The following is a 22921-nucleotide window of genomic DNA, read 5'->3' as shown; positions in this document are numbered from 1 at the left end:
TACTGCAATTTTTTTTACTTTATAAACTTCTAAATTTTAAGAAACTTTTTGACTCTTGCAATAACATTTAGCTTAAAACACAAACGTATTGTACAGCTGTATAAAGATATTTTCTTTCTTCATAATTTTATTTTATAAGCTTTTTCTATTAAACTTTTTCTTTACTTTTAAACTTTTTCATTAGAAACTAAAGTACAAATACACACATTAGCCTGGCCTATACAGGGTCAGGATCATCAAGACGTCATCAGGCAATAAGAATTTTTCAGCTCAATTATTATCTCATGGGGCCACTAGTATATATATGGTCCATTGTTGACTGAAACATGTGGCACATGACTATATTCCCTTGATGTGAACAGCTGGTTACTTCAGGAATGAACTTGTTCAGCAGTCAAGAAACCCTTGAAAATGAAGAGTGGACCAGTCTACGACCTCTTCCTATTCAGGATCTGTTATTAGTACATCTCTCATAGGTGAGATGGTCTCTTCCGAGGACCGCTTTCAGAAAAAAACTTCAAGTGTCTCCAGCATGGGCTCCCAAGGTAAGAAAAGTGTTTACCAGCCACAAGGTTCCATGTGCTTTCACAAGGGATAAAAGCCTTGGGGATTTCTGTGGTAGTTCTAGATTTTTTCATATTTAAAAATATTGAGAATAAGATGACTGAAATGAATTCCTTTCTTTAAAATGAAGCTTTAGTTTTACTCTATAGTGATGCATCTGCTCCTAAGCTCAATCAAAAATATTTTTCATGAGAAAAGCTCAATGCTTCCTATTGCTGTAATGAATGAAAGAACTCTCTGTATCTCAGCTTCCCCACTGGAAAAAAATTGGGATCATAATGGCACCTCTCTTGTAGGCTTGTGAAGATTAAATGATTTACTCATGTAAATTACTTATGACAGTACCTTGCATAGAGTAATACTTCATTACAACATGATAATCATGATGATGATGATGACAACTTGTAAGTTATTTAACCAAGACTAGGATATGCAACAATGTCAAAAGGGAAAGGAAATGACATTGCACCCCAACATTTCAACCACTAACCATATTCTACGTAGGTCATTAGCACCACTTATAAGTATTCTGGTTCATCTTCTCCATACATGTTAGGTCTGTTCTTCCCCATCTGTTTTAAAATTGGACATGACCAATGTGACATGAACTGCTTTGGCCAATGAAGTATAAGCAGAGGTAACATGTGTTATACCTAGGTAGAAGCTTTAAGAGCCAGTACATAATTTGCCTTGTTCTTTTACCACTACTATGGAGACTGTGGAAATAATTATTGTGATGGAATCTTCATCAGTTGGACTTTAAATGACATGATGACCAAGAACCCTCTTTTGATTCACATTTAATATATAGAGTGAGTCAGAATTAAATTTTTGCCATAAGAATCCACTGTTATTTGAGAGTTGTTATGACAGCATCCTAATCAATAAGCCACAGTAATATGTATCCTTATTAGCATCATTAATATTACTCTTTATTAATATGTGTATATAGAATAAATTTCTAAAAACAGTAATAAATTAGTATACATTTGGAAGACTTGTATATAATCTTATGGATATGATTACACTTGCATCCTTGATTAAGTTTGTATACTTTTTTTTATCATGAAAATTCTGTTACTTGAAAAACATTGGTATGTGTGTATGTATGTGTATGTCCCTAGGAGGAAGAGGAAAAAGTTATTCTGAAAGTGGAATGCCAACCTTGTGTTTTTCACTGCCTTAAATCTCACCCTGAACTCTAAATTAGAGTTTCCAAAGTCTCTTACATTTTGCCCTAGTTGGTTTAGGCAGAGAGCCCAGATACCACATCATTTTTAAAATTCTAAATGAGCCAAAAAAAATCCACCCACGTGCATGTAATTACTTCACTTGTGCTACTATTACTATCCTTGTTGGCAATGGACAAATGAGAACCTTTCACTTGGTGAGAATTATAAGTACTTGAATCAACCAAAATTTCATTCCTGGGCAAGGAACTCAATATTACAGATGATTGACAGTTTATGTATTTGTGTTTTAAAGATTTTGCCACCCCAAATAGAAGCATGGAACCATTATCTGGAACCATTAATGACCATCTAAGTAAATTGTGACAAGAAAAACAACCTCAAATTCAAAGCTCTAGTTGTTTGTCTTTGAACATCATTTACCTGACCATTGCCTCTGATGGAATTCCTTCTCTTCAGATTGTCTTTGCACAGGACTTGAAAAGACTTCTTTCATTCCCCAGATGGGGCAGCAATAAGTCTCCTGACATGGCAGGATTTCACAGAAAGTAATTTCAGGTACTTGTAAGGAGGCCGGTGTGGTTGCCAGGGATGTATTAGGTGCTGCAAGGCATTGGGCAGGGGGGAGGGGAAGCAAGAAGGTTAACCTGAAACGCTGGTTTCTTCTGTTGACAGTTCACTTGAAACCAGGTTTGAGGGTGAGGAATGTAAAGCCTTTACCTGTGGAGGTGGCTGTAGACAGCAGAGCCGGTTCCTGAGAGCTTGTGATATTGCCGAAGAAAAAGAATAAAATGATTAATGAAAGAGACCTGCAAAAATCCTTCTCTCCAAAGGAATTTTAGGCCAGAAAATTGAACTGAACTCTCACCTTGGAGGGAGATTTGGGACACGTCGGTCTTGATCTTTTAAGCTAAGTATATAAAGGGTGACTATCGTCAAAGCACTGTCAAAAAAAAAAGAAGCATTATGTGGCAGATTTGTTTCCAGATATATCTCACACATCCAGCTGGCCAGAGATGTACTCTCACAGGCCACACAGATGGGAGCAGGGGGGAGGGGTGGCCTCGGCTGACAGAAACACCATGGAAACCAGCACAGTTATGCTTTTCTGCCCTGGAGAGAAAAATCCCTCAGCTTCCTGGAGCTCAGAGGCTCCTGGGGTACTCCATGCTGATGGATTTTTTCCACAGAGCAGCCCCCCCAGGCCTGGCAAGCTGTCTCAGAGGCGCCTGTCACTAGTGGAAGATTACAAGAGGAAGCATGTAAGTTGCTGGAGGCAACTGCTCCTTGCAGGAAAGAGTCAGAGCACAGTTTGCATCCCACTGGTGGAGGGCATTGGCACTGTCGCATCGGGAGATGGAAGGCAGCACAGGTCTAGTCAGCTGTGGAGGCTAAACCCTCTGGCTGCTTCTCTGACATCTTCCTTCCGGTTGCCTGTCTTTTCAGAGCACAATACACTGAATAGGTCAGAGGAAGGAAAAGAACTGCAAGAAAGTATTTGTTTCCACACTGTGAGACTTCAAAACAATGAGGATGTCTTCTCCTCCATGACCGGAACTTATATAAACAAATGGAAGCTTTCCTTAAGAGTTCCGAGCCTTGGGAAGCTATTCCCAACAATCCTCATGCATCTAAATACTTCGTGTTCTCCTCTCTGGGGGACATCTTTAGAACCCTCTCACAAGTCACACAGAAAGTCTGCTGATGGCTTTACAGCTCCACTTTGTGCTAGGCTTGAAAGAGTTACCTGACTTGACTTCTTGCCAGTTCGACTTCACACCCGGTTTTCCAAACTTGACTCCTCATTATTTTGCTTCCTACCAAAGGTCCTGGATTTACCATCATTAGGATACACAAGAAAACTATGCCATATGTGCTCATAAAGAACAAATTCCCAAAGTGTTCTCAGCAGCAGCTGGTTACTGCCCAGCAGGCACAGCCCTGCCTGGGAAAAGTGGTGCTAAACCCCAAAGATGCTGTCAGATAGAATTTATAGTGTCATCGTGGCAACTGTTTGCTGTAGTCCAGTTAACAGAGGCAGGAGGCAGAGAAATCCTAGGCAGACAGGGTTGGGTCCGCAGTGAAACTCCACCTTAAAGCCAAAAACAGCCTGAAACCCACAGCCCAGAGTGAGAACTTCTATTCCTGTTTTCCCACTCTCTCCCAAGTGGGTCTTTCTGAATAATGCCTTTTAACCAATCAAATGCTGCCTTTTCCAATAATACCTATGGCCTGGCCTGCCCCTATCCTGTGCCTATAAAAACCCCAGACTCAGTCACTAGAGACAGAGATAACCTGACTTTGGGGAAGAGATGACCTGACTTCAGGGAAGAGACAACCTGATTTTGGGGAAGATGACCTGAACTTTCCATCCCCTTTTCAGCTCCCCTCTTTGCTGAGAGCTATTTTCTTTGCTCAATAAAATTATCTGCTTTCATCACCCTTCAATCATCAGCGTGACCTCATTCTTCTTAGATGCTGGACAAGAGCTTGGGATTCACCGAGCATGGGTACCCAGAAAGGCTGTATCATTGGCCCTTTGCCCTCACCAGTGGTGGGCAGCTGCCCCATGTGATAAAGCCAGGGGTCAACTAAACTGCTAACACTCTGCTGTGCATTGGGCTACAGATGGCAGAGCTAAAAGCACTAATTAGCACACTAACACCCGCTCTGGGGTTTTGGGGTCCCAGGCACTCTTACCAAGGCATTGCCACATTCCCCTTGGGGTGACATGCCTGGACTGGCCACGAGCCCTGCATGGAGCTTGCTCCTGTATCAGCACCTGGAGTGGCCGACCAAACCCTGCACTCACTCTCTCATGTGTTCCCACTCAGCAGCAGAGCGAGCCAAGTAGATGGGGCACTGCTGCTGTGAGTCCAGCAAAAAGGCTGAGAAAAATCCTGTCACAGTCTCCCCTTCTTTGTTCTCCTACCTCTCCCACACTCCATCTCCCCATTCCAATTCTAAAATACTCTTTATGATTTGTGTCCAGCATCTGCCTCAACACAAAACCCAGAAAACTTCTAGGACATCTTTGGACATCTTTTCCATTCTTTGGGGGGCAAACCCTGGTTTTGATCATACTCAGGTATATCACATGCCAGAAGCAAGATAATAAGCCTAACACCTACCATCTGCAGTCTTAGTGGTAAACAATACTGGAAATAATAAGATCTAATAAGCATGTTTAAAAAGCAGTCTCTTTACCTTACAATTAGACTTCTTATAACCTTTCTACCGGACTGGGGAATCTGTGTCTCTAGAGAATGCTAAGTACGTCCACTAAGATAGAGGTTCACACTCTTCCTGAGTTGGGAATCCCAGCAGGAAAAGACAAGTACAGCTGGGAGAATAAGAAAAGTGCGAAGGCTTCTAATGAGAATTCTAGGTAGTGGTGTCAAATACTTGGGTGTCTCCCTACAGTGGGCAGTAGCAAGTCACAAGCGAAAACACTAAGGAACAAGAAGGGCACTGACAAAGCTACACTATCTTCTGTAGCTGGGATGCAGCTTTAGGTCAAGGAACTGGAAGCACCTTGAGACCACAGTTTGCTTTGCCCCTGAGAATAACTGTCTCCCCTAAGACAGGCCCCAGAAGCCAGTCCTTTCCCAGCTAACAAAACATTTTTTGGGTGACAGATAAATATCCTTTCACCATATGAATAGTCTGACTAAGAAAAAACCAGGTGCACTCAAAGGCCCAGAGAAGACAGGCAAGAGAACACAGCAAGATGACCAGGTCTCAAATGCCCAGTGTGGTGGGGGAGGGGAATCACAGCAGCAGAAGCCTAGAGACCTGAGAAAGGGCCCTGCATTCTAGCAAAGGCCTGCCTTTGCAGGCTGCAGAGGAGGGATGGCATCAAAAGTTGCCCAATTTGCATAGCAAATACTGCTGTCCTCACTGTATTTGCTTGGTTTAACTGCTTAGTAGATTTGGCTACAATTCCATCACATGGTATATCTTGGTGTCCCTTTGGTGAAAAGTCTTCACTGAAGAATCCAGGAGAGTTACCATAAGTATGAGTGACCAAAGGAGAGTGGATTATACTTGATTTCCTATTTACTTCTTTCTCCAAGGTCAACAGAAAAGAAAACAGAATTTGCAAAGCTAAGAAAGATACACACACATGCGTGCACACACACACACACACACACACACACACGAAAGGCACAGTTTGTTGCTAAACATAGCAGTTAATTGAAAAAAAAAATCATGTCATATTTAAGGCAGAAAGCCTGTGCTTTTTTCTTCAAAATAACAGTTTTCAAAAAGGGTTCCCTCATTTCTACGCTATCAAAGTTCAGGGCCTAGTTTAAAGGGCTTCTTGTCTTCAAAGTAAACAGGCAAATCCCCAGTTCATATGTGATAAAAGAAACATGGGAAGGAACAAAAGAGCTTGACATGGCATAACAGTGAAGTTTTTCTTACCAAAATGCCATCACAGCAATCAGAGTTATAACCAAGGTCTGGAAAACCCAATTAGGACACGCCCGTCTTTTTCCTGAAAGATAAACCTATAAAAAGGTTCAGTAATGAGCAGTGATAAATTAGTAACTCTAACTGTGAGAAGGGAGCCTGGAGAATTGCTCCCAGCAGGGGTATTTGCTGCTGTCTTGGGATAGTTTGAGTGCTTGCCTCAATTTACATCTCTTTCCTCCTCCTTGCCTCTCTGAAAACAACATTCTTTCAAAATCTATCTCAAGTACCTCCCTTTCCTTGAAATTCCAAGCTACAGCAATCTCCCTTTTCCCAGACATCCTGCAGACAATGATCTTCCATTCATTGGGCACTTATCTTTGCAGTTTTAGGAGAAAGGGGCACCTGAGGCGAGATGTTGTCAGACCACAGACAGATGTCCATCTCTTTGAGCAGGATACTTTTGAAAATCAAAAGATCTTCAAGACATGAAGAGATGAATTCCAATGGAATGATTTCAGGTATCATGATAAATGATGAAAAAGGTTTTTATAGAATGAAATCCCACGAAACACTTTTTAAAATTATAACACCAGTATTCAATTTTTCACCTGTATATACAGATATCTCTAGGCCTGTGTCTTATTTATTCTCATACTCATTCTACAATATTTATTGAGCAGCATTATGTACAACACTATAGGAGACATGAAAATTAGTAAATTCTAGTCTCCAGGATGTGAATGAGACAAAACTTTAGGACTGATACTTATTGGCATAAAAATTTGCATATGGGGAACAAGCCAAGAGCTAATGACAGCTGTGGAATTGCTGGGGAATCTGGCTGAAGAGATAGGAGAAGTTTTCTGCCCACTTAAATGAGGTGCTACTTAAATATGAGTTTCCTATAAATGCAATAAGGAGTATTATGCCTGCTGCCTTCTGGGGGTATAGGATAGAGTCATGCTTTTGGTTATTAGGGTATTAGAATAAGGTGCTAATAGTTTTAAATTGGTTCTTGGTTTAATTTATTGGGCACAATAAGGTAGTAATAATTTTAAATTGGTTCTTGGTTTAATTTATTGGGCTAGCTATCTGACTAAAGCAAATGTTCTTCAATGTAGTATAGGGTAGGGGTATAGGATTCACTATGCCATTTTTACCAAGTACACTATCCCTTAGGGCTATTGTAACTGAGCCATCCATAAGTACAGCTGGAAGCTGTTGTGATGACCAAGAAGTCAATGGCTTATACTGTTCTGAGATCTCACAGAAACTGTTCTGAGGACATCTTAATAGTGTACTGCACAGAGGAGAAACTCAATGAAATTTGTTGAATTGACTGGAATTAAATAGGACCAGTCTCAGGGTAAGTGCTTTCCCCTTCAATCTACCCCCACAGCTACTGAATTATTTTAAGTCTCCATGCTTTTCCTCAAAATCCTTTGACCTAATATAGAGAAATGGCCTAAGACCTGGAGTCAGACTTAGAGTTGAGTCCTCAAGTTATCTAAATGTCAGTGATCCTCATTTTCCTTATCGATAAAATAGGAATAATAAAATAATACCTGCCTACTTTTCAGAGTTATTAGGTATATCCAATAAACAGTGTAATGTCTCTCAAATTAAGGTGTGCATAGAATTACTATGGTGCTTGAGAAAACCCTAAATGCCCTAAATGTAAAATTCTGATTCAATAGGTTTTATTTAGGGGAGAGTAGGGGCTGGGAACCTGTAAGAGGTAGGACAATAAAAAGTATTTACCCATGTTCATTTTTTTTTGTTAGATAGGGTCTTGCTCTGTCACCAAGGCTGGAGTGCAATGGCATAATTTTGCCTCACTGCAGCCTCTACCACCTGGGCTCAAGTGATCCTCCCACCTCAGCCTCCCTAGTAACTGCAACTACAGCCACCAAACCCAGTTAATTTTTTAATTTCTTTAGAGATGGGGTCTCACTGTGTTGTCCAGGTTAGTCTTGAACTCCTGGGCTCAAGTGATCCACCCACTCTGGCCTCCCAAAGTATTAGGATTACAAGTGTGAACCACCATGCCTAGGCATCTTCATTCTTTCCTTTTCCGTCTCCTCCTCCAAATAGTCAGTGAATTCTTATTTGAATCCTGGGGAGCTTCCTCTCTCATCCTGAGTCCTACGTATAGCGAGAATGGCCCACCTACCTCTTGGAGGTGGAGAAAGAGAAGGAAAAAAGAGGAACCCTACTGATTGAATAAGAGCTACATCAGGAGACTTCAATCTTCTTCCAGAATGAACACCATCTTGGCCAGCACTGGGAGCCGTGTGGAAGTAAAGGCAGGGCCCAGTCAGGCTTCTTACCATCTGGTAAGACCCACTAACTGCCCAGAGCATCAATTTGCTCATTAATAAGACCCCCACCCTACTCCAGAATACCACTCCCCACTCACACACAAGCATTTCAATGACCCACAGAGTCCCCAAGGAACAGAGGACACCTAGGAGATGGGTGGTAGCATGGAAGTAAAAGTCAACCTCACAGGAAGAGTTCAGATCTCTTAGCAGGTCAGCACAGAGGGAACAAGCACTTTGGTTATTTGTATTTTATTGAGCTCCCGGGACAAGCCTGAAATGAGATTCGCTAAAATATTGAGTTTGAACACATTAATAACAACTATTATGTAGCACTTACTTTGTGCCATGCACCCATCTAAATGCTTTACATATATCAATTTGTTTAATCCTCACAATAATCCTCTACAACCCTATGAAGCAAGTACCTTTATCAACCCCATTTTAAAAATAGGGAAAATGACACACAGGAAGGCTAAGTTTCTCTCTCAAGATCACACAGCTAATAAATCACACAGCCAGAAATTTGAACCCCCCCAAAATTGGCTCCAGAATCTATGCTCTTAACCACAATGCTATGCTGCCTCCTTTTTACTGTCTGTTTTTAAAGAAAGGAAACTATACAACTTAGATATTGCTATTATTCAAAAGGCCTTCATGGCTTCTTTATTTTCAGCCTTATCTTCCACTATCTTCCCTAAACAACTCCCACCTAATCCTTCAAGGAAGCCATTTCCAGCCACCAGACTTTCATTTATGCCATTCCATCTGTAACTTCTCCTTCAATTTCATTGCTGTCTAGCCAAAGCTTACTCCTCCTTTAAGGCTCAACTCTTATAAACCTCCTGACACTCTGAGCCTCTGCAGCATTGATGACATCCAGGTACAACTGTTCTTTGTATTTTCTTCCAATCTTCCCTGGCTACAATGCAATTCCTTAGAAGAGATCTGACTCATCTTTTCTGCCTCCCACAGGCCCTCTAGAGTGACAGCAAGAGGTCTCTGAGTTCAACGGGCGCTCTTTAAGGCCTACATGAGTCCCCGACCCTGAGACCACACCCCAGCTTACACCCCACCCACATACCCAAGACACTGAACCACTGAATGTTTTTTAATTTCAGTTGTCATACTTCAGGGAATATTTTCATACTGGGTTCTCCACTCAGGTATTCATCTGACAAATATTTCTTGCGTGGCTACTTCGTGCTAGTCCTAGTGACATGAGAATGAGGAAGGCAGACACAGGGCCTGCTCTTATGGGCCATATATTCTAGTTAATATTTTGAGATAACTGCAAAATAAAGAGAATCTCTTATTTTGCAAGATGGGAGCTACAGAGATTACAGGGGACCAAACTGCACCTATCAGGGCTGCTATGGATGTGGATACCATTCCCTCTGTCCCACTGAAAATTATTTAGTCCAAAGGGTACCTTTCCTACACAATATTTTTCGTGTTTTGTGTTTATTGAGTAACCTAGTAAGTGCTGAGTGCTGTGCAAAGAGCTGTAGCTCCTTAATCCTCATTTAAATCTTTAAATCCCATCAACAACCTGTGTAAATACTATAATTGTCCCTATTTCCCAGTGTGGTTGAGTAACTTGCCCCAGAGCAATTCTACATATATTTTTACCTGGGTATTTGTGTTTGTCAATACACTAAGGAGCTTGCCAGCTGCATAATAGTTTACTTGTTTTTAGTAGAAGAATGTTGAACTCTTTCTGAATCCTTTTAGAATAATTCAACACAGTATAGCATGAGGAGTAGAGAGTAAAATGAGGCAGTGACACAAGCATCAGGTCAACCTTTAATAGGGTGTCAGTTAAGGTCATGGATATCTTCCCCAGGGAAGGGCCACCTTTGGGCCACTGCTGGATCAGAGGGAGCAAGCTGAGTTTTGTAGCTACTTATGAAGTGCTGCTAGGAAGGGTGCATTGCAGCTTCTCCCTTACTGATATTTCTGTGTGATGGAGAGGGTGTCCTTCAAGTTAATAAATGATTAACCTTCGCTTTAACTATAAATACTATCCTACTTAATAAATGCTTTCTTTATTCATTAATAAAACCATCACATTTTAACCTTTGCCAGCAAGTGAATACCTATTCTTCCATTTGCATATTTAGTACTAAATATCAAAGGGAAAAGAGGGATTTGAGGGTTAACTAAAGTCCCTTTGGGATCTCCTAAAGCCAAAGATAAGGGGGTGGGGGTCAAGGCATGTACACAGATCTGGCAGCAGAAGGCCATCTGTATGCTGAGGCTGCTGACTTTCGCCTGAAGGGGACAACACAAACAAAAACTTGCAGATAATAATTCTGAGATTAATATATTCTGTACTTGTTTCTCTAAACTTTGCTTTAAAAAGCCAGTTAATATCTACTAGAGGGCTAATATTTAAACACAGGTAGTACATAAGGATGCAAACTAGGGATTTTCTCAACAAATAAATGAGAAAAAAAATTCTTGACTGATTTCTCTAAAGACATTTTAAGTAGAAAATACCATTTCCTTTCATTGTAAATTTGTCTATTTACCTTGTTGTTTTTTTTATGAACGGCCCTTCTTGGAGAAGATGCACTAACGGCTCTGCTAGATTTGCTTTAAAAGAGAGAGAAAGTTGGTTACTATTCAAATACCTCTCCAGGAGATATATGACAAAGGCCCAGGCTGTCACTAACACAGCATTATGACTTTCTTTTGCAATACAGTGATATTTTGAAAAGGAAGAGTCATGGCAATTGAGAGTTCCTTTTGCGAAAAGGAACTTCAGTAAGTATAACTGAATGAATTAAACATTATATTTCTCTTTTTCTCAAAACTAAACCCCAGGAAATGTGCATTTACCTTCTTAAGCAATTAAGAAAAAAATAACAAAAAGTCTTCCCCCTGAGGACCAAACATGGTTTTCTAAATTTAGAAACAACCACTTCTCCTCATTAAAGGAGAAGCCACCCTTATGAGAAAATTTAGCACTTCCTGTAACAACTGCTACTAAACAGATGTCTCCTGGTTTTTTTTCCACTTTTGAAACAGCAACAGGGCCAGGCATGGTGGCTCACGTCTGTAATCCCAGCACTTTGGGAGGCCGAGGTGGGTGGAACACCTGAGGTCAGGAGTTCAAGACCAGCCTGGCCAACACGATAAAACCGTGTCTCTACTAAAAATACAAAAATTAGCCGGGTGTGGTGGTGGGCACCTATAATCCCAGCTACTCGAGAGGTTGAGGCAGGAGAATCACTTGAACCTGGGAGAAGGAGGGTGCAGTGAGCCAAGATCGGACCATTGCATTCCAGCCTGGACGACAACAACAAAACTCATGCTCAAAAAAAAAAAAAAACAAAAAACAAAAAACCAACACAGAAAAAAATAAGAAAGTTATCACATAAGACAATTGTGCTCCAAAATATTCTAAAAGAAAAATGCAGACTTCATTATCAGAAAGTAGCGGTTGCTGTTTGATCAAAAAGACCATTTAGATTGATCTTATTCTGGAAAGAGCTCACTCTCTCCTTTCCCCAGATTTCTATGGCAATCCTGGCTGAATGTACCTGATTGTGCTTGCTTCACTGGCTGATGACTTCCGACTACTGAGCCGCTTTAGCTGGGCCAGCTTTCTGTTCCATATTTCTAACTCTTCTATTCTCTCCTCAAGGTTGTTAGTTAGTTTGCACAGTTGCTTCACTGCACCTACATTTTCCATAAAGATCTGGTCCTAAAAGGGAAAAAATCAAACAGAGTGCATAAATTAACAATTTGAGATCACTACAAAGCTGTCCATAGTCCATTCAAAGACAGTTGGAATATACCATTGAAAATGGTTACAGACACACACATCTTCAAGTTCATTCAAGATAAATCTGCAGAGGTTTGAAACCTAATGCAGTCTTGCTAAACTGCTGGCTGGGTAGTAAACTGCTTCTGTTCAATTTCCAATAAAATGAAAATATGACCTTGTAACTCAAAAAAGGAGCTGAAGGACATTGGCAAAATATTTATTTTCAATGGCCATTATTCCATATTTAAAATTTTGAGGCAGGAGAATCACTCGAACCCGGGAGGTGGAGGTTGCAGTGAGCTAAGATTGCACCATTGCAATCCAACCTGGGCAACAAGAGTGAAACTCCATCTCAAAAAAAAAAAAAGAAAAAGAAAAAAGAAAGTCAGAACAGACTTCTGAATGTTAAATTTTCTGTTAATCACCAAAATTCCTAGAAAATGACTCCAGTTCTCCCTCGTAAAATGTGCATCAAATTTCTCATGTGAGGGAAGAAGGAACAAAGACCTGGGCTTTTCTCTGAGTTCTGCCACCTACTAGATGTAAGACTCCAGACAAAATGCAATAACCTCTCTGGGCTTCCATTTCTTCATCTATAAATGAGAAGATAATTCTTGAGGTGTCAATATCTGCTTCAACATCCAATGAACTATTGTATACTGCTTACATTGTAGCCTAACTTTGAAGCAATTTTTTTTAAAGAAAGCACATATTTCTTCCTGTTCGTAAAATATAATGACACATCAGAAAAAGAAAGGGGAGACCAACCAAACCCAGAGAGTCCAGGCCATCCTCTTCAGCATCCACACACTTCAGTTGTCATATGAACACATGTGCCCATCTCTCAGCCATAATAAAAAGCTGGAAAGCTCTTATCAACTCACATCCCAACCCCATGACCCCTCCTCCTGTCTCTCTCTCTGTTTGCAAGTTCAAAATCCCACAGCACTTTCTGAATTGCAGAGAGGCTGGTCCAAGACTGAGTTCAAGGGCAACAGAGACTGTATTGTGGTTGAGGGTCAAACTCAGGGCTACGTGCCTTTGAGATTCTTATCATCCAAATTGAAGTTTTGAGGGTTTCAAACACTGTAGAGCAATCACTTAGAAAGAATCAAAACTTTAACATTCCAGATTCAAGGCTTAGCGTATGCAGTTCAAAAACAGATGTATCTCATGATACACTGGAGAACTCTCTGAAACTCCCAGAGCAGCCACACAGATCTGATAAGGCCCCTGAACACCCTGCACTCTCCAGTGTTTGAGACCTCACTCCCATAATTACCTATGATAAAAATGCCTTTCCTCAAGGCCAGTCCAAATCCCACCATACCCAGTATCTCCCAGAGACCACTAGTCAGAGAGCACCCCTCACTCTACAACGTCCTCAAAGCATGTTCAATTCTATCACCTGGCCATTTGCCTTGTATCAGATGTTATGTATCTGTCTCCCACCTGGATCATGAGTTTGTGGAGGGCAGAATTATGTTGATTTATTTGCATATCTCACCAGCATTTAGCACATGCCTTTGCCCACAGGAAATGCTCAGTAAGAATAGACATAAGTGAATTGAAAAGGGCTATGAGTTAGCAGCTTATGGAGCAGAAAACCTTCGCACATGGGATGCAAAGTGACCAAAAGCTTGATTTCTGAGGCCTATGTTTGCTTTAAGAAAACTTACCAAAAAAACACAAAAAAATCCAACAACAAAAAAATCATACTTGTTTTGGCTTCTCAAACGTCATCAGAAAACCCTACATTTTTCCTGAAGTCTTACCATATATCCTTCAAAATTCATCCAAATAACAAATTGATAAAACCACTCTGGAGTAGAATTTAGCAATATCTAGCAAAATTACAAATATTTTTATTTTTGAGCCAGTAAACCCACTTCTAGGAGTTTATTCCATAGATCTCCTGGAGAAAAGTAAGATATAAAAGAGACGACAATCAAACCAAATGTCCATTAATAGGGTAATTGATAATAAACTGTGGTACATATGCACAGCAGTATACTATGCAACTGTAAAAGGAAAGGAAGAATATCTCTATATACTGTTATGGAGCAAAGTCTGTAGTATAAGAAGAATACAAAACATATCTACATTAATAAAATGAAGAATAAACCAAAAACTAACTTAAAATTGTTACACATAATGGAAAGGAAGAAACAAGATGGATGAAATGGATAGAACCCAGATTCTCTGAATGTACCTTGTTTTACAAATTTACGTTTACAATATGCGGGTATTTTAAATACGTATAAAAAATAAATAAAAATTTTAAAAACATCCCTTAGAAATAGAAGGCAAAATAAAACAAATAAGCCTAATTGGGTATTGAGTTTCTGTTTTAACCTTACAGAGAAGATTGATAATTAGTGACTTCAAAACATAGTAATTTGACTGCCCGTTCCCAGAGAGAGAGAGCCTAAAGACAAAAAAATAAAAATTTTTAAAAAGTCAACCAGCAAGGGAACCTTAAGCTTTTCAATAATCATACTGTTAGTAATAATAGTGATGGAGTATACACATATAGACAGCACACATTTGGATAAAACAAATACATAGTTAATAGTGGTATAAACCAAGATTTTTAGCATTTAAGAAAAGAGATATAAACATAAAATTAAAACATTTAGTAAAAGCCTAGCAAATCTAAATTTAAGTTAGATATATTAGTATGAATTCCTGATATATTTCATATCTTAAAAGAAAAAGATATTTTCTAGCTATGTTAAGTAAAAAGGACTGGAAAAAAAACTTCCCACCTACTAACAATGAAGACTCCTCATTGTAGTCTCTAAATACCATTCCCAGTGAAAGGACCCAGATTTTGGGTACTTTTCCAGATTTGGGGTAGGATATGTCTGAGGTGAACCTGGAACTCTTCCAGATTTGGGGTAGGATAAGTCTGAAGTGAACCTGGAATATCTTTCAATATGAGAAAATAAGGAAGCTATCATAGAGTACTGTGATTGGGTCAAAATGACTCAGGAGCTAACTGAAGAAACTCTCATTGGCCAAAGATAGAACATCGAAGGACTAATTACTATGAGAGAACAAATAATCAAATGTGCTTTAAAAGCATCCAAAATCCTATTCAAGTTTTAAAAATAGTTTATTATTTACCTTTGGGAGACATTAAGGGCTTAACTCACTTTTTAAAAATTTTGTAAATAAAAGAATAAAACTTATCCTGCCTATCCTATATAAAATCTACATATTTGAAAGTTCATTTAAGAAGAATTCCAGAGAATAAATAAAGAAGAAATGATAGAGTATCACTATTTTCCAACCCCTAATGGAACAATAAATCTAGGCAATAATCCTCAATGTCTACTAAAACGATTGCATGTATTTGTTTCTTTGTTTTATACATACATATGTAAAAACAATTGGGGAAATTTCAACACCAACTGGATTTGATACTATTAAGAAATTACTGTACATTTTTAGGTGTGATAATGTTATAGTGGTTCTGGTTTTAAGAGGCCATTTTTCTTTTAGAAAAAATATTGAAAATCTATAATAAAATAGTATGATGTTGGAGGTTGCTTTAAATAATCTAGCTGGTGGAAGAGGGTAGTTGGTGAGTGATTTAAATAAAATAAGAATGGACAAGAATTGATATGAATAACTGGGGAATTTGAGTGAGGCATACATGGGGTTTCATTACTATTCTCTCTAGTTTTTTATACATTTGAAATTTTTCATTAAAAGTGTGTGTTTTTTTTTAAATCACAAAACAAAAACAAAAATCTCCTGACAAAAGCCCTTCTAAATTTTCTAATCCTGGTACAGGTTTTCCTTTACTCCCAAATTTGTTGTAATAAAAATAAGGCAGAAATTATAAGATAGAAACAGCATTCTATGATTCCAAATCATGATAAATGTTAAATCATTATTTACTATGTTTATCCTGTAGAGAGCCTTACACTGTAAATACAGCTGTATTATTTACGGTGGATCACATGGTCAGCTGATGTCCACCAGCAGCCCAAAACAGATTTCCAGCCGTCCTCCCTGACCCCTCCCTGCACCCTGCTCACTGGCAGGCAATCTACCATGCAGGACTGTCAGTTCCGCATCCTAAATCTCACAAAGCCACCACTTCTCTCCATCCTCACTGACACTACTGATATTCTTTTTTTTCCCTTGGTAACCGGCTTCTTTTCCTTTAAAAAAAAAAAAAAAAAAAGTTGCTTAATACATTAACTTGTGATTTAACTCAAGCCAAAGCAGACTATGGAGAATGATAACAAAGTCCCCTCTAAACTGCAATAGGTTCTTTCTGCAGTGTTTTCCTCAACAGGACTTTCAATACTGCCTCATAGGCTATAAGCAATGGTTGCAATTGCCTGGTTACTTGTCAATAATGATAAAAGGTCAGCTTTAATTTCTCCAACTCAAATTTGCCAGTACCATATATCTTACAGGTGGATCCAATAGGCAAGGAGATAATTCATATGTTTTCCTATTCAAGAGGAAATAAAAGTGGAGAGGAAATTTACTACCACTTTCCTGATTATAATTATGGTTGGCTCTGACTTTATGGATCTATCCAATAGTAAATTACTGAAAAGTAAATTTCCAATACATATTATAGGGGTTGACACTTACTGAAATATTTGGAGTTCTGACTTCTGTCCCCCATTGTCAGAGTGAAGCCAGTATAAATATGTTCAAAACTATAATCCAGAGTTTTTCTGAAAATGTTCTTTTCTATGCAAGTGATTAGGTCTGAATGAGCAGATTTGAACCAAGAACCCATATCACAGATGCCTGAGGAACTTTTTTCTAAATACACATGTCTGAACCCCATGTAGAATCTTGGATTCATGGGCAAGACACATTAGCTCACACTTGTAATCCCAGCACTTTGGGAGGCCAAGGTGGGAAGACTGCTTGAGGCCAGGAGTTCAAGACCAGCCTTAGCAACAGAGTGAGACCCCATCTCTACAAAAAAAAAAAAAAAGTTTTAAAGAAGCTTGGATCCATTAGGGCTGAGGGGCATTTTGAAAAGTCTCCCCATTTGATGCTCATCCTTGATGACTAACCATTTTGTAATTGAACCCAATTAATTACTGTACTTTGTCCAGCTATTAACAGTTTTAAATGGGGTCCACAACCTCCGCTGAAACACAACTTTACAGTTGTGATGTAAAAATGATTAAACCAGCTTGCCACCAAAATTTGCTAATGAGATTGTGAAGCAAAAGGTGGCAACTGCTTCAATTCACCTAAGAATCTTTTACTCACTGAGACTTGCTATGGAGTTAGCGTACCTATGGACAGAATGAGCATGTTTTCTAAATGGACACTAGAGGCAGACCAGCAAGTGTATTGCACATGAAAACAACAGGAAAGCATTGTGAAATCAGAGCTGTTAGTGAATTCAGAGCAGGTATCCCTTATCTAAAATTCACCTTTCACTACAGCCTCTTTCACGCTCCATGCTCTCACCATATTGAACCATTTGACATTCACTGAACATGGCAGGATTCCTCTAGCCTCTGGATCCAGCACATGCTGGTTCCTCTACCTGAATCACCTGTCCTCCCCTGCTCCCACCTTCCTTAAACTTGGTGTTAGATTTACCTGGAGAGTGGGCTCACCTGGACAGGGCTCACATCTCATCCATAGTTGGCACGCCAGCACAAACTAATAACTCAGTACACATCTGATGATTAAATGAATAAATATTCTTACAAGTGGCTCCTGGCATGAGGCACTGAGAGGTCATAGTGTTGCTCTCCAGAGAAATGAAGAGAGTACCAGCTTCCAGTTTGTTCTTTTATCTGAAGTTTCTCACAGAGAAGCAAAAAACAAAACAAAACAGAACAGAAACAAAAACAAAGAAGACACCTAAGGTCCAAATTCCTTTTTCATGTTGGGAAATGCCCATGGAAATGTGAGTGAATTAAACAAACACTAGTGTTTATCATCTGGGGCAAGGGGCTGGTGATTCGATGATATCTAACAAACCAGCTTCTACCCAGGTTAGGTCCTGTCCTCTTTGCCACGAGATTGGCTGAGGAAACAGTTGAAAGCCCTTGAGTTCCCTCTCACCCCACCCCCTCCAGGAAACCCCTGGACTCGGCAGAACACAGCTTGGAAGTTCCTGGGTCCATTGCAGGTCTAAAGATAATGTAGCCAAGACACTGGGGCACAGCCAGGCAGAGGAGCTGATTTCTTCTCTCTTTGGAAGCTACAATTCACCCTTTATTTAGTGACACTGAGCGAGGGTAACTTAGCCTGATGGCAAAGCAAGCTTCAAGAAGTTGAAATAGGGGGCGGAGCAAGATGGCCGAATAGGAACAGCTCCAGTCTCCATCTCCCAGCGCTAGCGACACAGAAGACGGGTGATTTCTGCATTTTCAACTGAGGTACTGGGGTCATCTCACTCGGGAGTGCCGGACAATCCGTGCAGGTCAGCTGCTGCAGCCTGACCAGCGAGAGCTGAAGCAGGGCGAGGCATCGCCTCACCTGGGAAGCGCGAGGGGGAAGGGAGTCCCTTTTCCTAGCCAGGGGAACTGAGACACACAACACCTGGAAAATCGGGTAACTCCCACCCCAATACTGCGCTAAAACACCGGCACACCGGAGAATATATCCCACACCTGGCCGGGAGGGTCCCACGCCCACGGAGCCTCCCTCCTTGCTAACACAGCAGTCTGCGGCAATCTAACCACAAGGCAGCAGCGAGGCTGGGGGAGGGGCGCCCACCATCGCTGAGGCTTAAGTAGGTAAATAAAGCCGCTGGGAAGCTCGAACTGGGTGGAGCTCACAGCAGCTCAAGGAAACCTGCCTGTCTCTGTAGACTGTGCCTCTGGGGACAGGGCTCAGATAAAGGAGCCGAAGCCTGTGCAGATGCGAACGACTCTGTCTGACAGCTTTGAAGAGAGCAGTGGATCTCCCAACACGGAGGTTGAGATCTGAGAAGGGGCAGTCTGCCTGCTCAAGTGGGTCCCTGACCCCTGAGTAGCCTAACTGGGAGACATCCCCCACTAGGGGCAGTCTGACACCCCACACCTCACAGGGTGGAGTACACCCCTGAGAGGAAGCTTCCAAAGCAAGAATCAGACAGGTGCACTCGCTGTTCAGCAATATTCTGTCTTCTGCAACCTCTGCTGCTGATACCCAGGCAAACAGGGTCTGGAGTGGACCTCAAGCAATCTCCAACAGACCTATAGCTGAGGGTCCTGACTGTCAGAAGGAAAACTATCAAACAGGAAGGACACCTATACCAAAACCCCATCAGTATGTCACCATCATCAAAGACCAGAGACAGATAAAACCACAAAGATGGGGAAAAAGCAGGGCAGAAAAGCTGGAAATTCAAAAAATAAGAGCGCATCTCCTCCTGCAAAGGAGCACAGCCCATCGCCAGCAACGGATCAAAGCTGGTCAGAGAATGATTTTGATGAGATGAGAGAAGAAGGCTTCAGTCCATCAAACCTCTCAGAGCTAAAGGAGGAATTACGTACCCAGCGCAAAGAAACTAAAAATCTTGATAAAAGAGTGGAAGAATTGACAGCTAGACTAATTAATGCAGAGAAGGTCATAAACGAAATGACAGAGATGGAAACCATGACACGAGAAATGCGTGACAAATGCACAAGCTTCAGTAACCGACTCGATCAACTGGAAGAAAGAGTATCAGCGATGGAGGATCAAATGAATGAAATGAAGCGAGAAGAGAAACCAAAAGAAAAAAGAAGAAAAAGAAATGAACAAAGCCTGCAAGAAGTATGGGATTATGTAAAAAGACCAAATCTACGTCTGATTGGGGTGCCTGAAAGTGAGGGGGAAAATGGAACCAAATTGGAAAACACTCTACAGGATATCATCCAGGAGAACTTCCCCAACCTAGCAGGGCAGGCCAACATTCAAATTCAGGAAATACAGAGAACGCCACAAAGATACTCCTCCAGAAGAGCAACTCCAAGACACATCATTACCAGATTCACCAAAGTTGAAATGAAGGAAAAAATGTTAAGGGCAACCAGAGAGAAAGGTCGGGTTACCCACAAAGAGAAGCCCATCAGACTGACAGCAGATCTCTCGGCAGAAACTCTACAAGCCAGAAGAGAGTGGGGGCCAATATTCAACGTTCTTAAAGAAAAGAATTTTAAACCCAGAATTTCATATCCAGCCAAACTAAGTTTCATAAGTGAAGGAGAAATAAAATTCTTTACAGATAAGCAAATGCTTAGAGATTTTGTCACCACCAGGCCTGCCTTACAAGAGACCCTGAAGGAAGCCCTAAACATGGAAAGGAACAACCGGTACCAGCCTTTGCAAAAACATGCCAAAATGTAAAGACCATCAAGGCTAGGAAGAAACTGCATCAACTAATGAGCAAAATAACCAGTTAATATCACAATGGCAGGATCAAGTTCACACATAACAATATTAACCTTAAATGTAAATGGACTAAATGCTCCAATTAAAAGACACAGACTGGCAAACTGGATAAAGAGTCAAGACCCATCAGTCTGCTGTCTTCAGGAGACCCATCTCACATGCAGAGACATACATAGGCTCAAAATAAAGGGATGGAGGAAGATCTACCAAGCAAATGGAGAACAAAAAAAAGCAGGGGTTGCAATCCTAGTCTCTGATAAAACAGACTTTAAACCATCAAAGATCAAAAGAGACAAAGAAGGCCATTACATAATGGTAAAGGGATCAATTCAACAGGAAGAGCTAACTATCCTAAATATATATGCACCCAATACAGGAGCACCCAGATTCATAAAGCAAGTCCTTAGAGACTTACAAAGAGACTTAGACTCCCATACAATAATAATGGGAGACTTCAACACTCCACTGTCAACATTAGACAGATCAACGAGACAGAAAGTTAACAAGGATATCCAGGAATTGAACTCATCTTTGCACCAAGCGGACCTAATAGACATCTATAGAACTCTCCACCCCAAGTCAACAGAATATACATTCTTCTCAGCACCACATCGCACTTATTCCAAAATTGACCACATAATTGGAAGTAAAGCACTCCTTAGCAAATGTACAAGAACAGAAATTATAACAAACTGTCTCTCACACCACAGCGCAATCAAACTAGAACTCAGGACTAAGAAACTCAATCAAAACCGCTCAACTACATGGAAACTGAACAACCTGCTCCTGAATGACTACTGGGTACATAACGAAATGAAAGCCGAAATAAAGATGTTCTTTGAAACCAATGAGAACAAAGATACAACATACCAGAATCTCTGGGACACATTTAAAGCAGTGTGTAGAGGGAAATTTATAGCACTAAGTGCCCACAAGAGAAAGCAGGAAAGATCTAAAATTGACACTCTAACATCACAATTAAAAGAACTAGAGAGGCAAGAGCAAACACATTCAAAAGCTAGCAGAAGGCAAGAAATAACTAAGATCAGAGCAGAACTGAAGGAGATAGAGACACAAAAAACCCTCCAAAAAATCAATGAATCCAGGAGTTGGTTTTTTGAAAAGATCAACAAAATTGACAGACTGCTAGCAAGGCTAATAAAGAAGAAAAGAGAGAGGAATCAAATAGACGCAATAAAAACTGATAAAGGGGATATCACCACCGACCCCACAGAAATACAAACTACCATCAGAGAATACTATAAACACCTCTACACAAATCAACTAGAAAATCTAGAAGAAATGGATAATTTCCTGGACAGTTACACTCTCCCAAGACTAAACCAGGAAGAAGTTGAATCCCTGAATAGACCAATAGCAGGCTCTGAAATTGAGGCAATAATTAATAGCCTACCCACCAAAAAAAGCCCAGGACCAGATGGATTCACAGCTGAATTCTACCAGAGGTACAAGGAGGAGCTGGTACCTTTCCTTCTGAAACTATTCCAATCAATAGAAAAAGAGGGAATCCTCCCTAACTCATTTTATGAGGCCAACATCATCCTGATACCAAAGCCTGGCAGAGACACAACAAAAAAAGAGAATTTTAGACCAATCTCCCTGATGAACATCGATGCAAAAATCCTCTATAAAATACTGGCAAACCGGATTCAGCAGCACATCAAAAAGCTTATCCACCATGATCAAGTGGGCTTCATCCCTGGGATGCAAGGCTGGTTCAACATTCGCAAATCAATCAACGTAATCCAGCATATAAACAGAACCAAAGACAAGAACCACATGATTATCTCAATAGATGCAGAAAAGGCTTTTGACAAAATTCAACAGCACTTCATGCTAAAAACGCTCAACAAATTCAGTATTGATGGAACGTACCTCAAAATAATAAGACCTATTTATGACAAACCCACAGCTAATATCATACTCAATGGGCAAAAACTGGAAAAATTCCCTTTGAAAACTGGCACAAGACAGGGATGCCCTCTCTCACCACTCCTATTCAACATAGTGTTGGAAGTTCTGGCTAGGGCAATCAGGCAAGAGAAAGAAATCAAGGGTATTCAGTTAGGAAAAGAAGAAGTCAAATTGTCCCTGTTTGCAGATGACATGATTGTATATTTAGAAAACCCCATCGTCTCAGCCCAAAATCTTCTTAAGCTGATAAGCAACTTCAGCAAAGTCTCAGGATACAAAATTAATGTGCAAAAATCACAAGCATTCTTATACACCAGTAACAGACAAGCAGAGAGCCAAATCAGGAATGA

General features: G+C 40.4%; 1 protein-coding gene across 1 annotated transcript in view; it reads right to left on the bottom strand.

Moving 5' to 3' along the window:
• MYRFL (myelin regulatory factor like) overlaps positions 1 to 22921 on the bottom strand; it is a 127279-nt gene that overhangs the window by 13062 nt on the left and 91296 nt on the right. Inside the window, exons 14-19 of the mRNA XM_023226565.1 lie at positions 12043 to 12206; positions 11029 to 11092; positions 6183 to 6268; positions 2624 to 2697; positions 2475 to 2528; positions 2178 to 2357 (exon numbers count right to left, since the gene is read on the bottom strand). Of these exons, the coding sequence (XP_023082333.1) occupies positions 2178 to 2357; positions 2475 to 2528; positions 2624 to 2697; positions 6183 to 6268; positions 11029 to 11092; positions 12043 to 12206 (622 nt within the window). The remainder of the gene's footprint in view (positions 1 to 2177; positions 2358 to 2474; positions 2529 to 2623; positions 2698 to 6182; positions 6269 to 11028; positions 11093 to 12042; positions 12207 to 22921) is intronic.

Source organism: Piliocolobus tephrosceles, chromosome 10, assembly GCF_002776525.5.
Source record: "Piliocolobus tephrosceles isolate RC106 chromosome 10, ASM277652v3, whole genome shotgun sequence".
In the NCBI taxonomy this organism is placed as follows: domain Eukaryota; kingdom Metazoa; phylum Chordata; class Mammalia; order Primates; family Cercopithecidae; genus Piliocolobus; species Piliocolobus tephrosceles.
The sequence above is the reverse complement of the archived record's forward strand: the minus strand, read 5'-3'. Positions and strand labels throughout refer to the sequence as shown.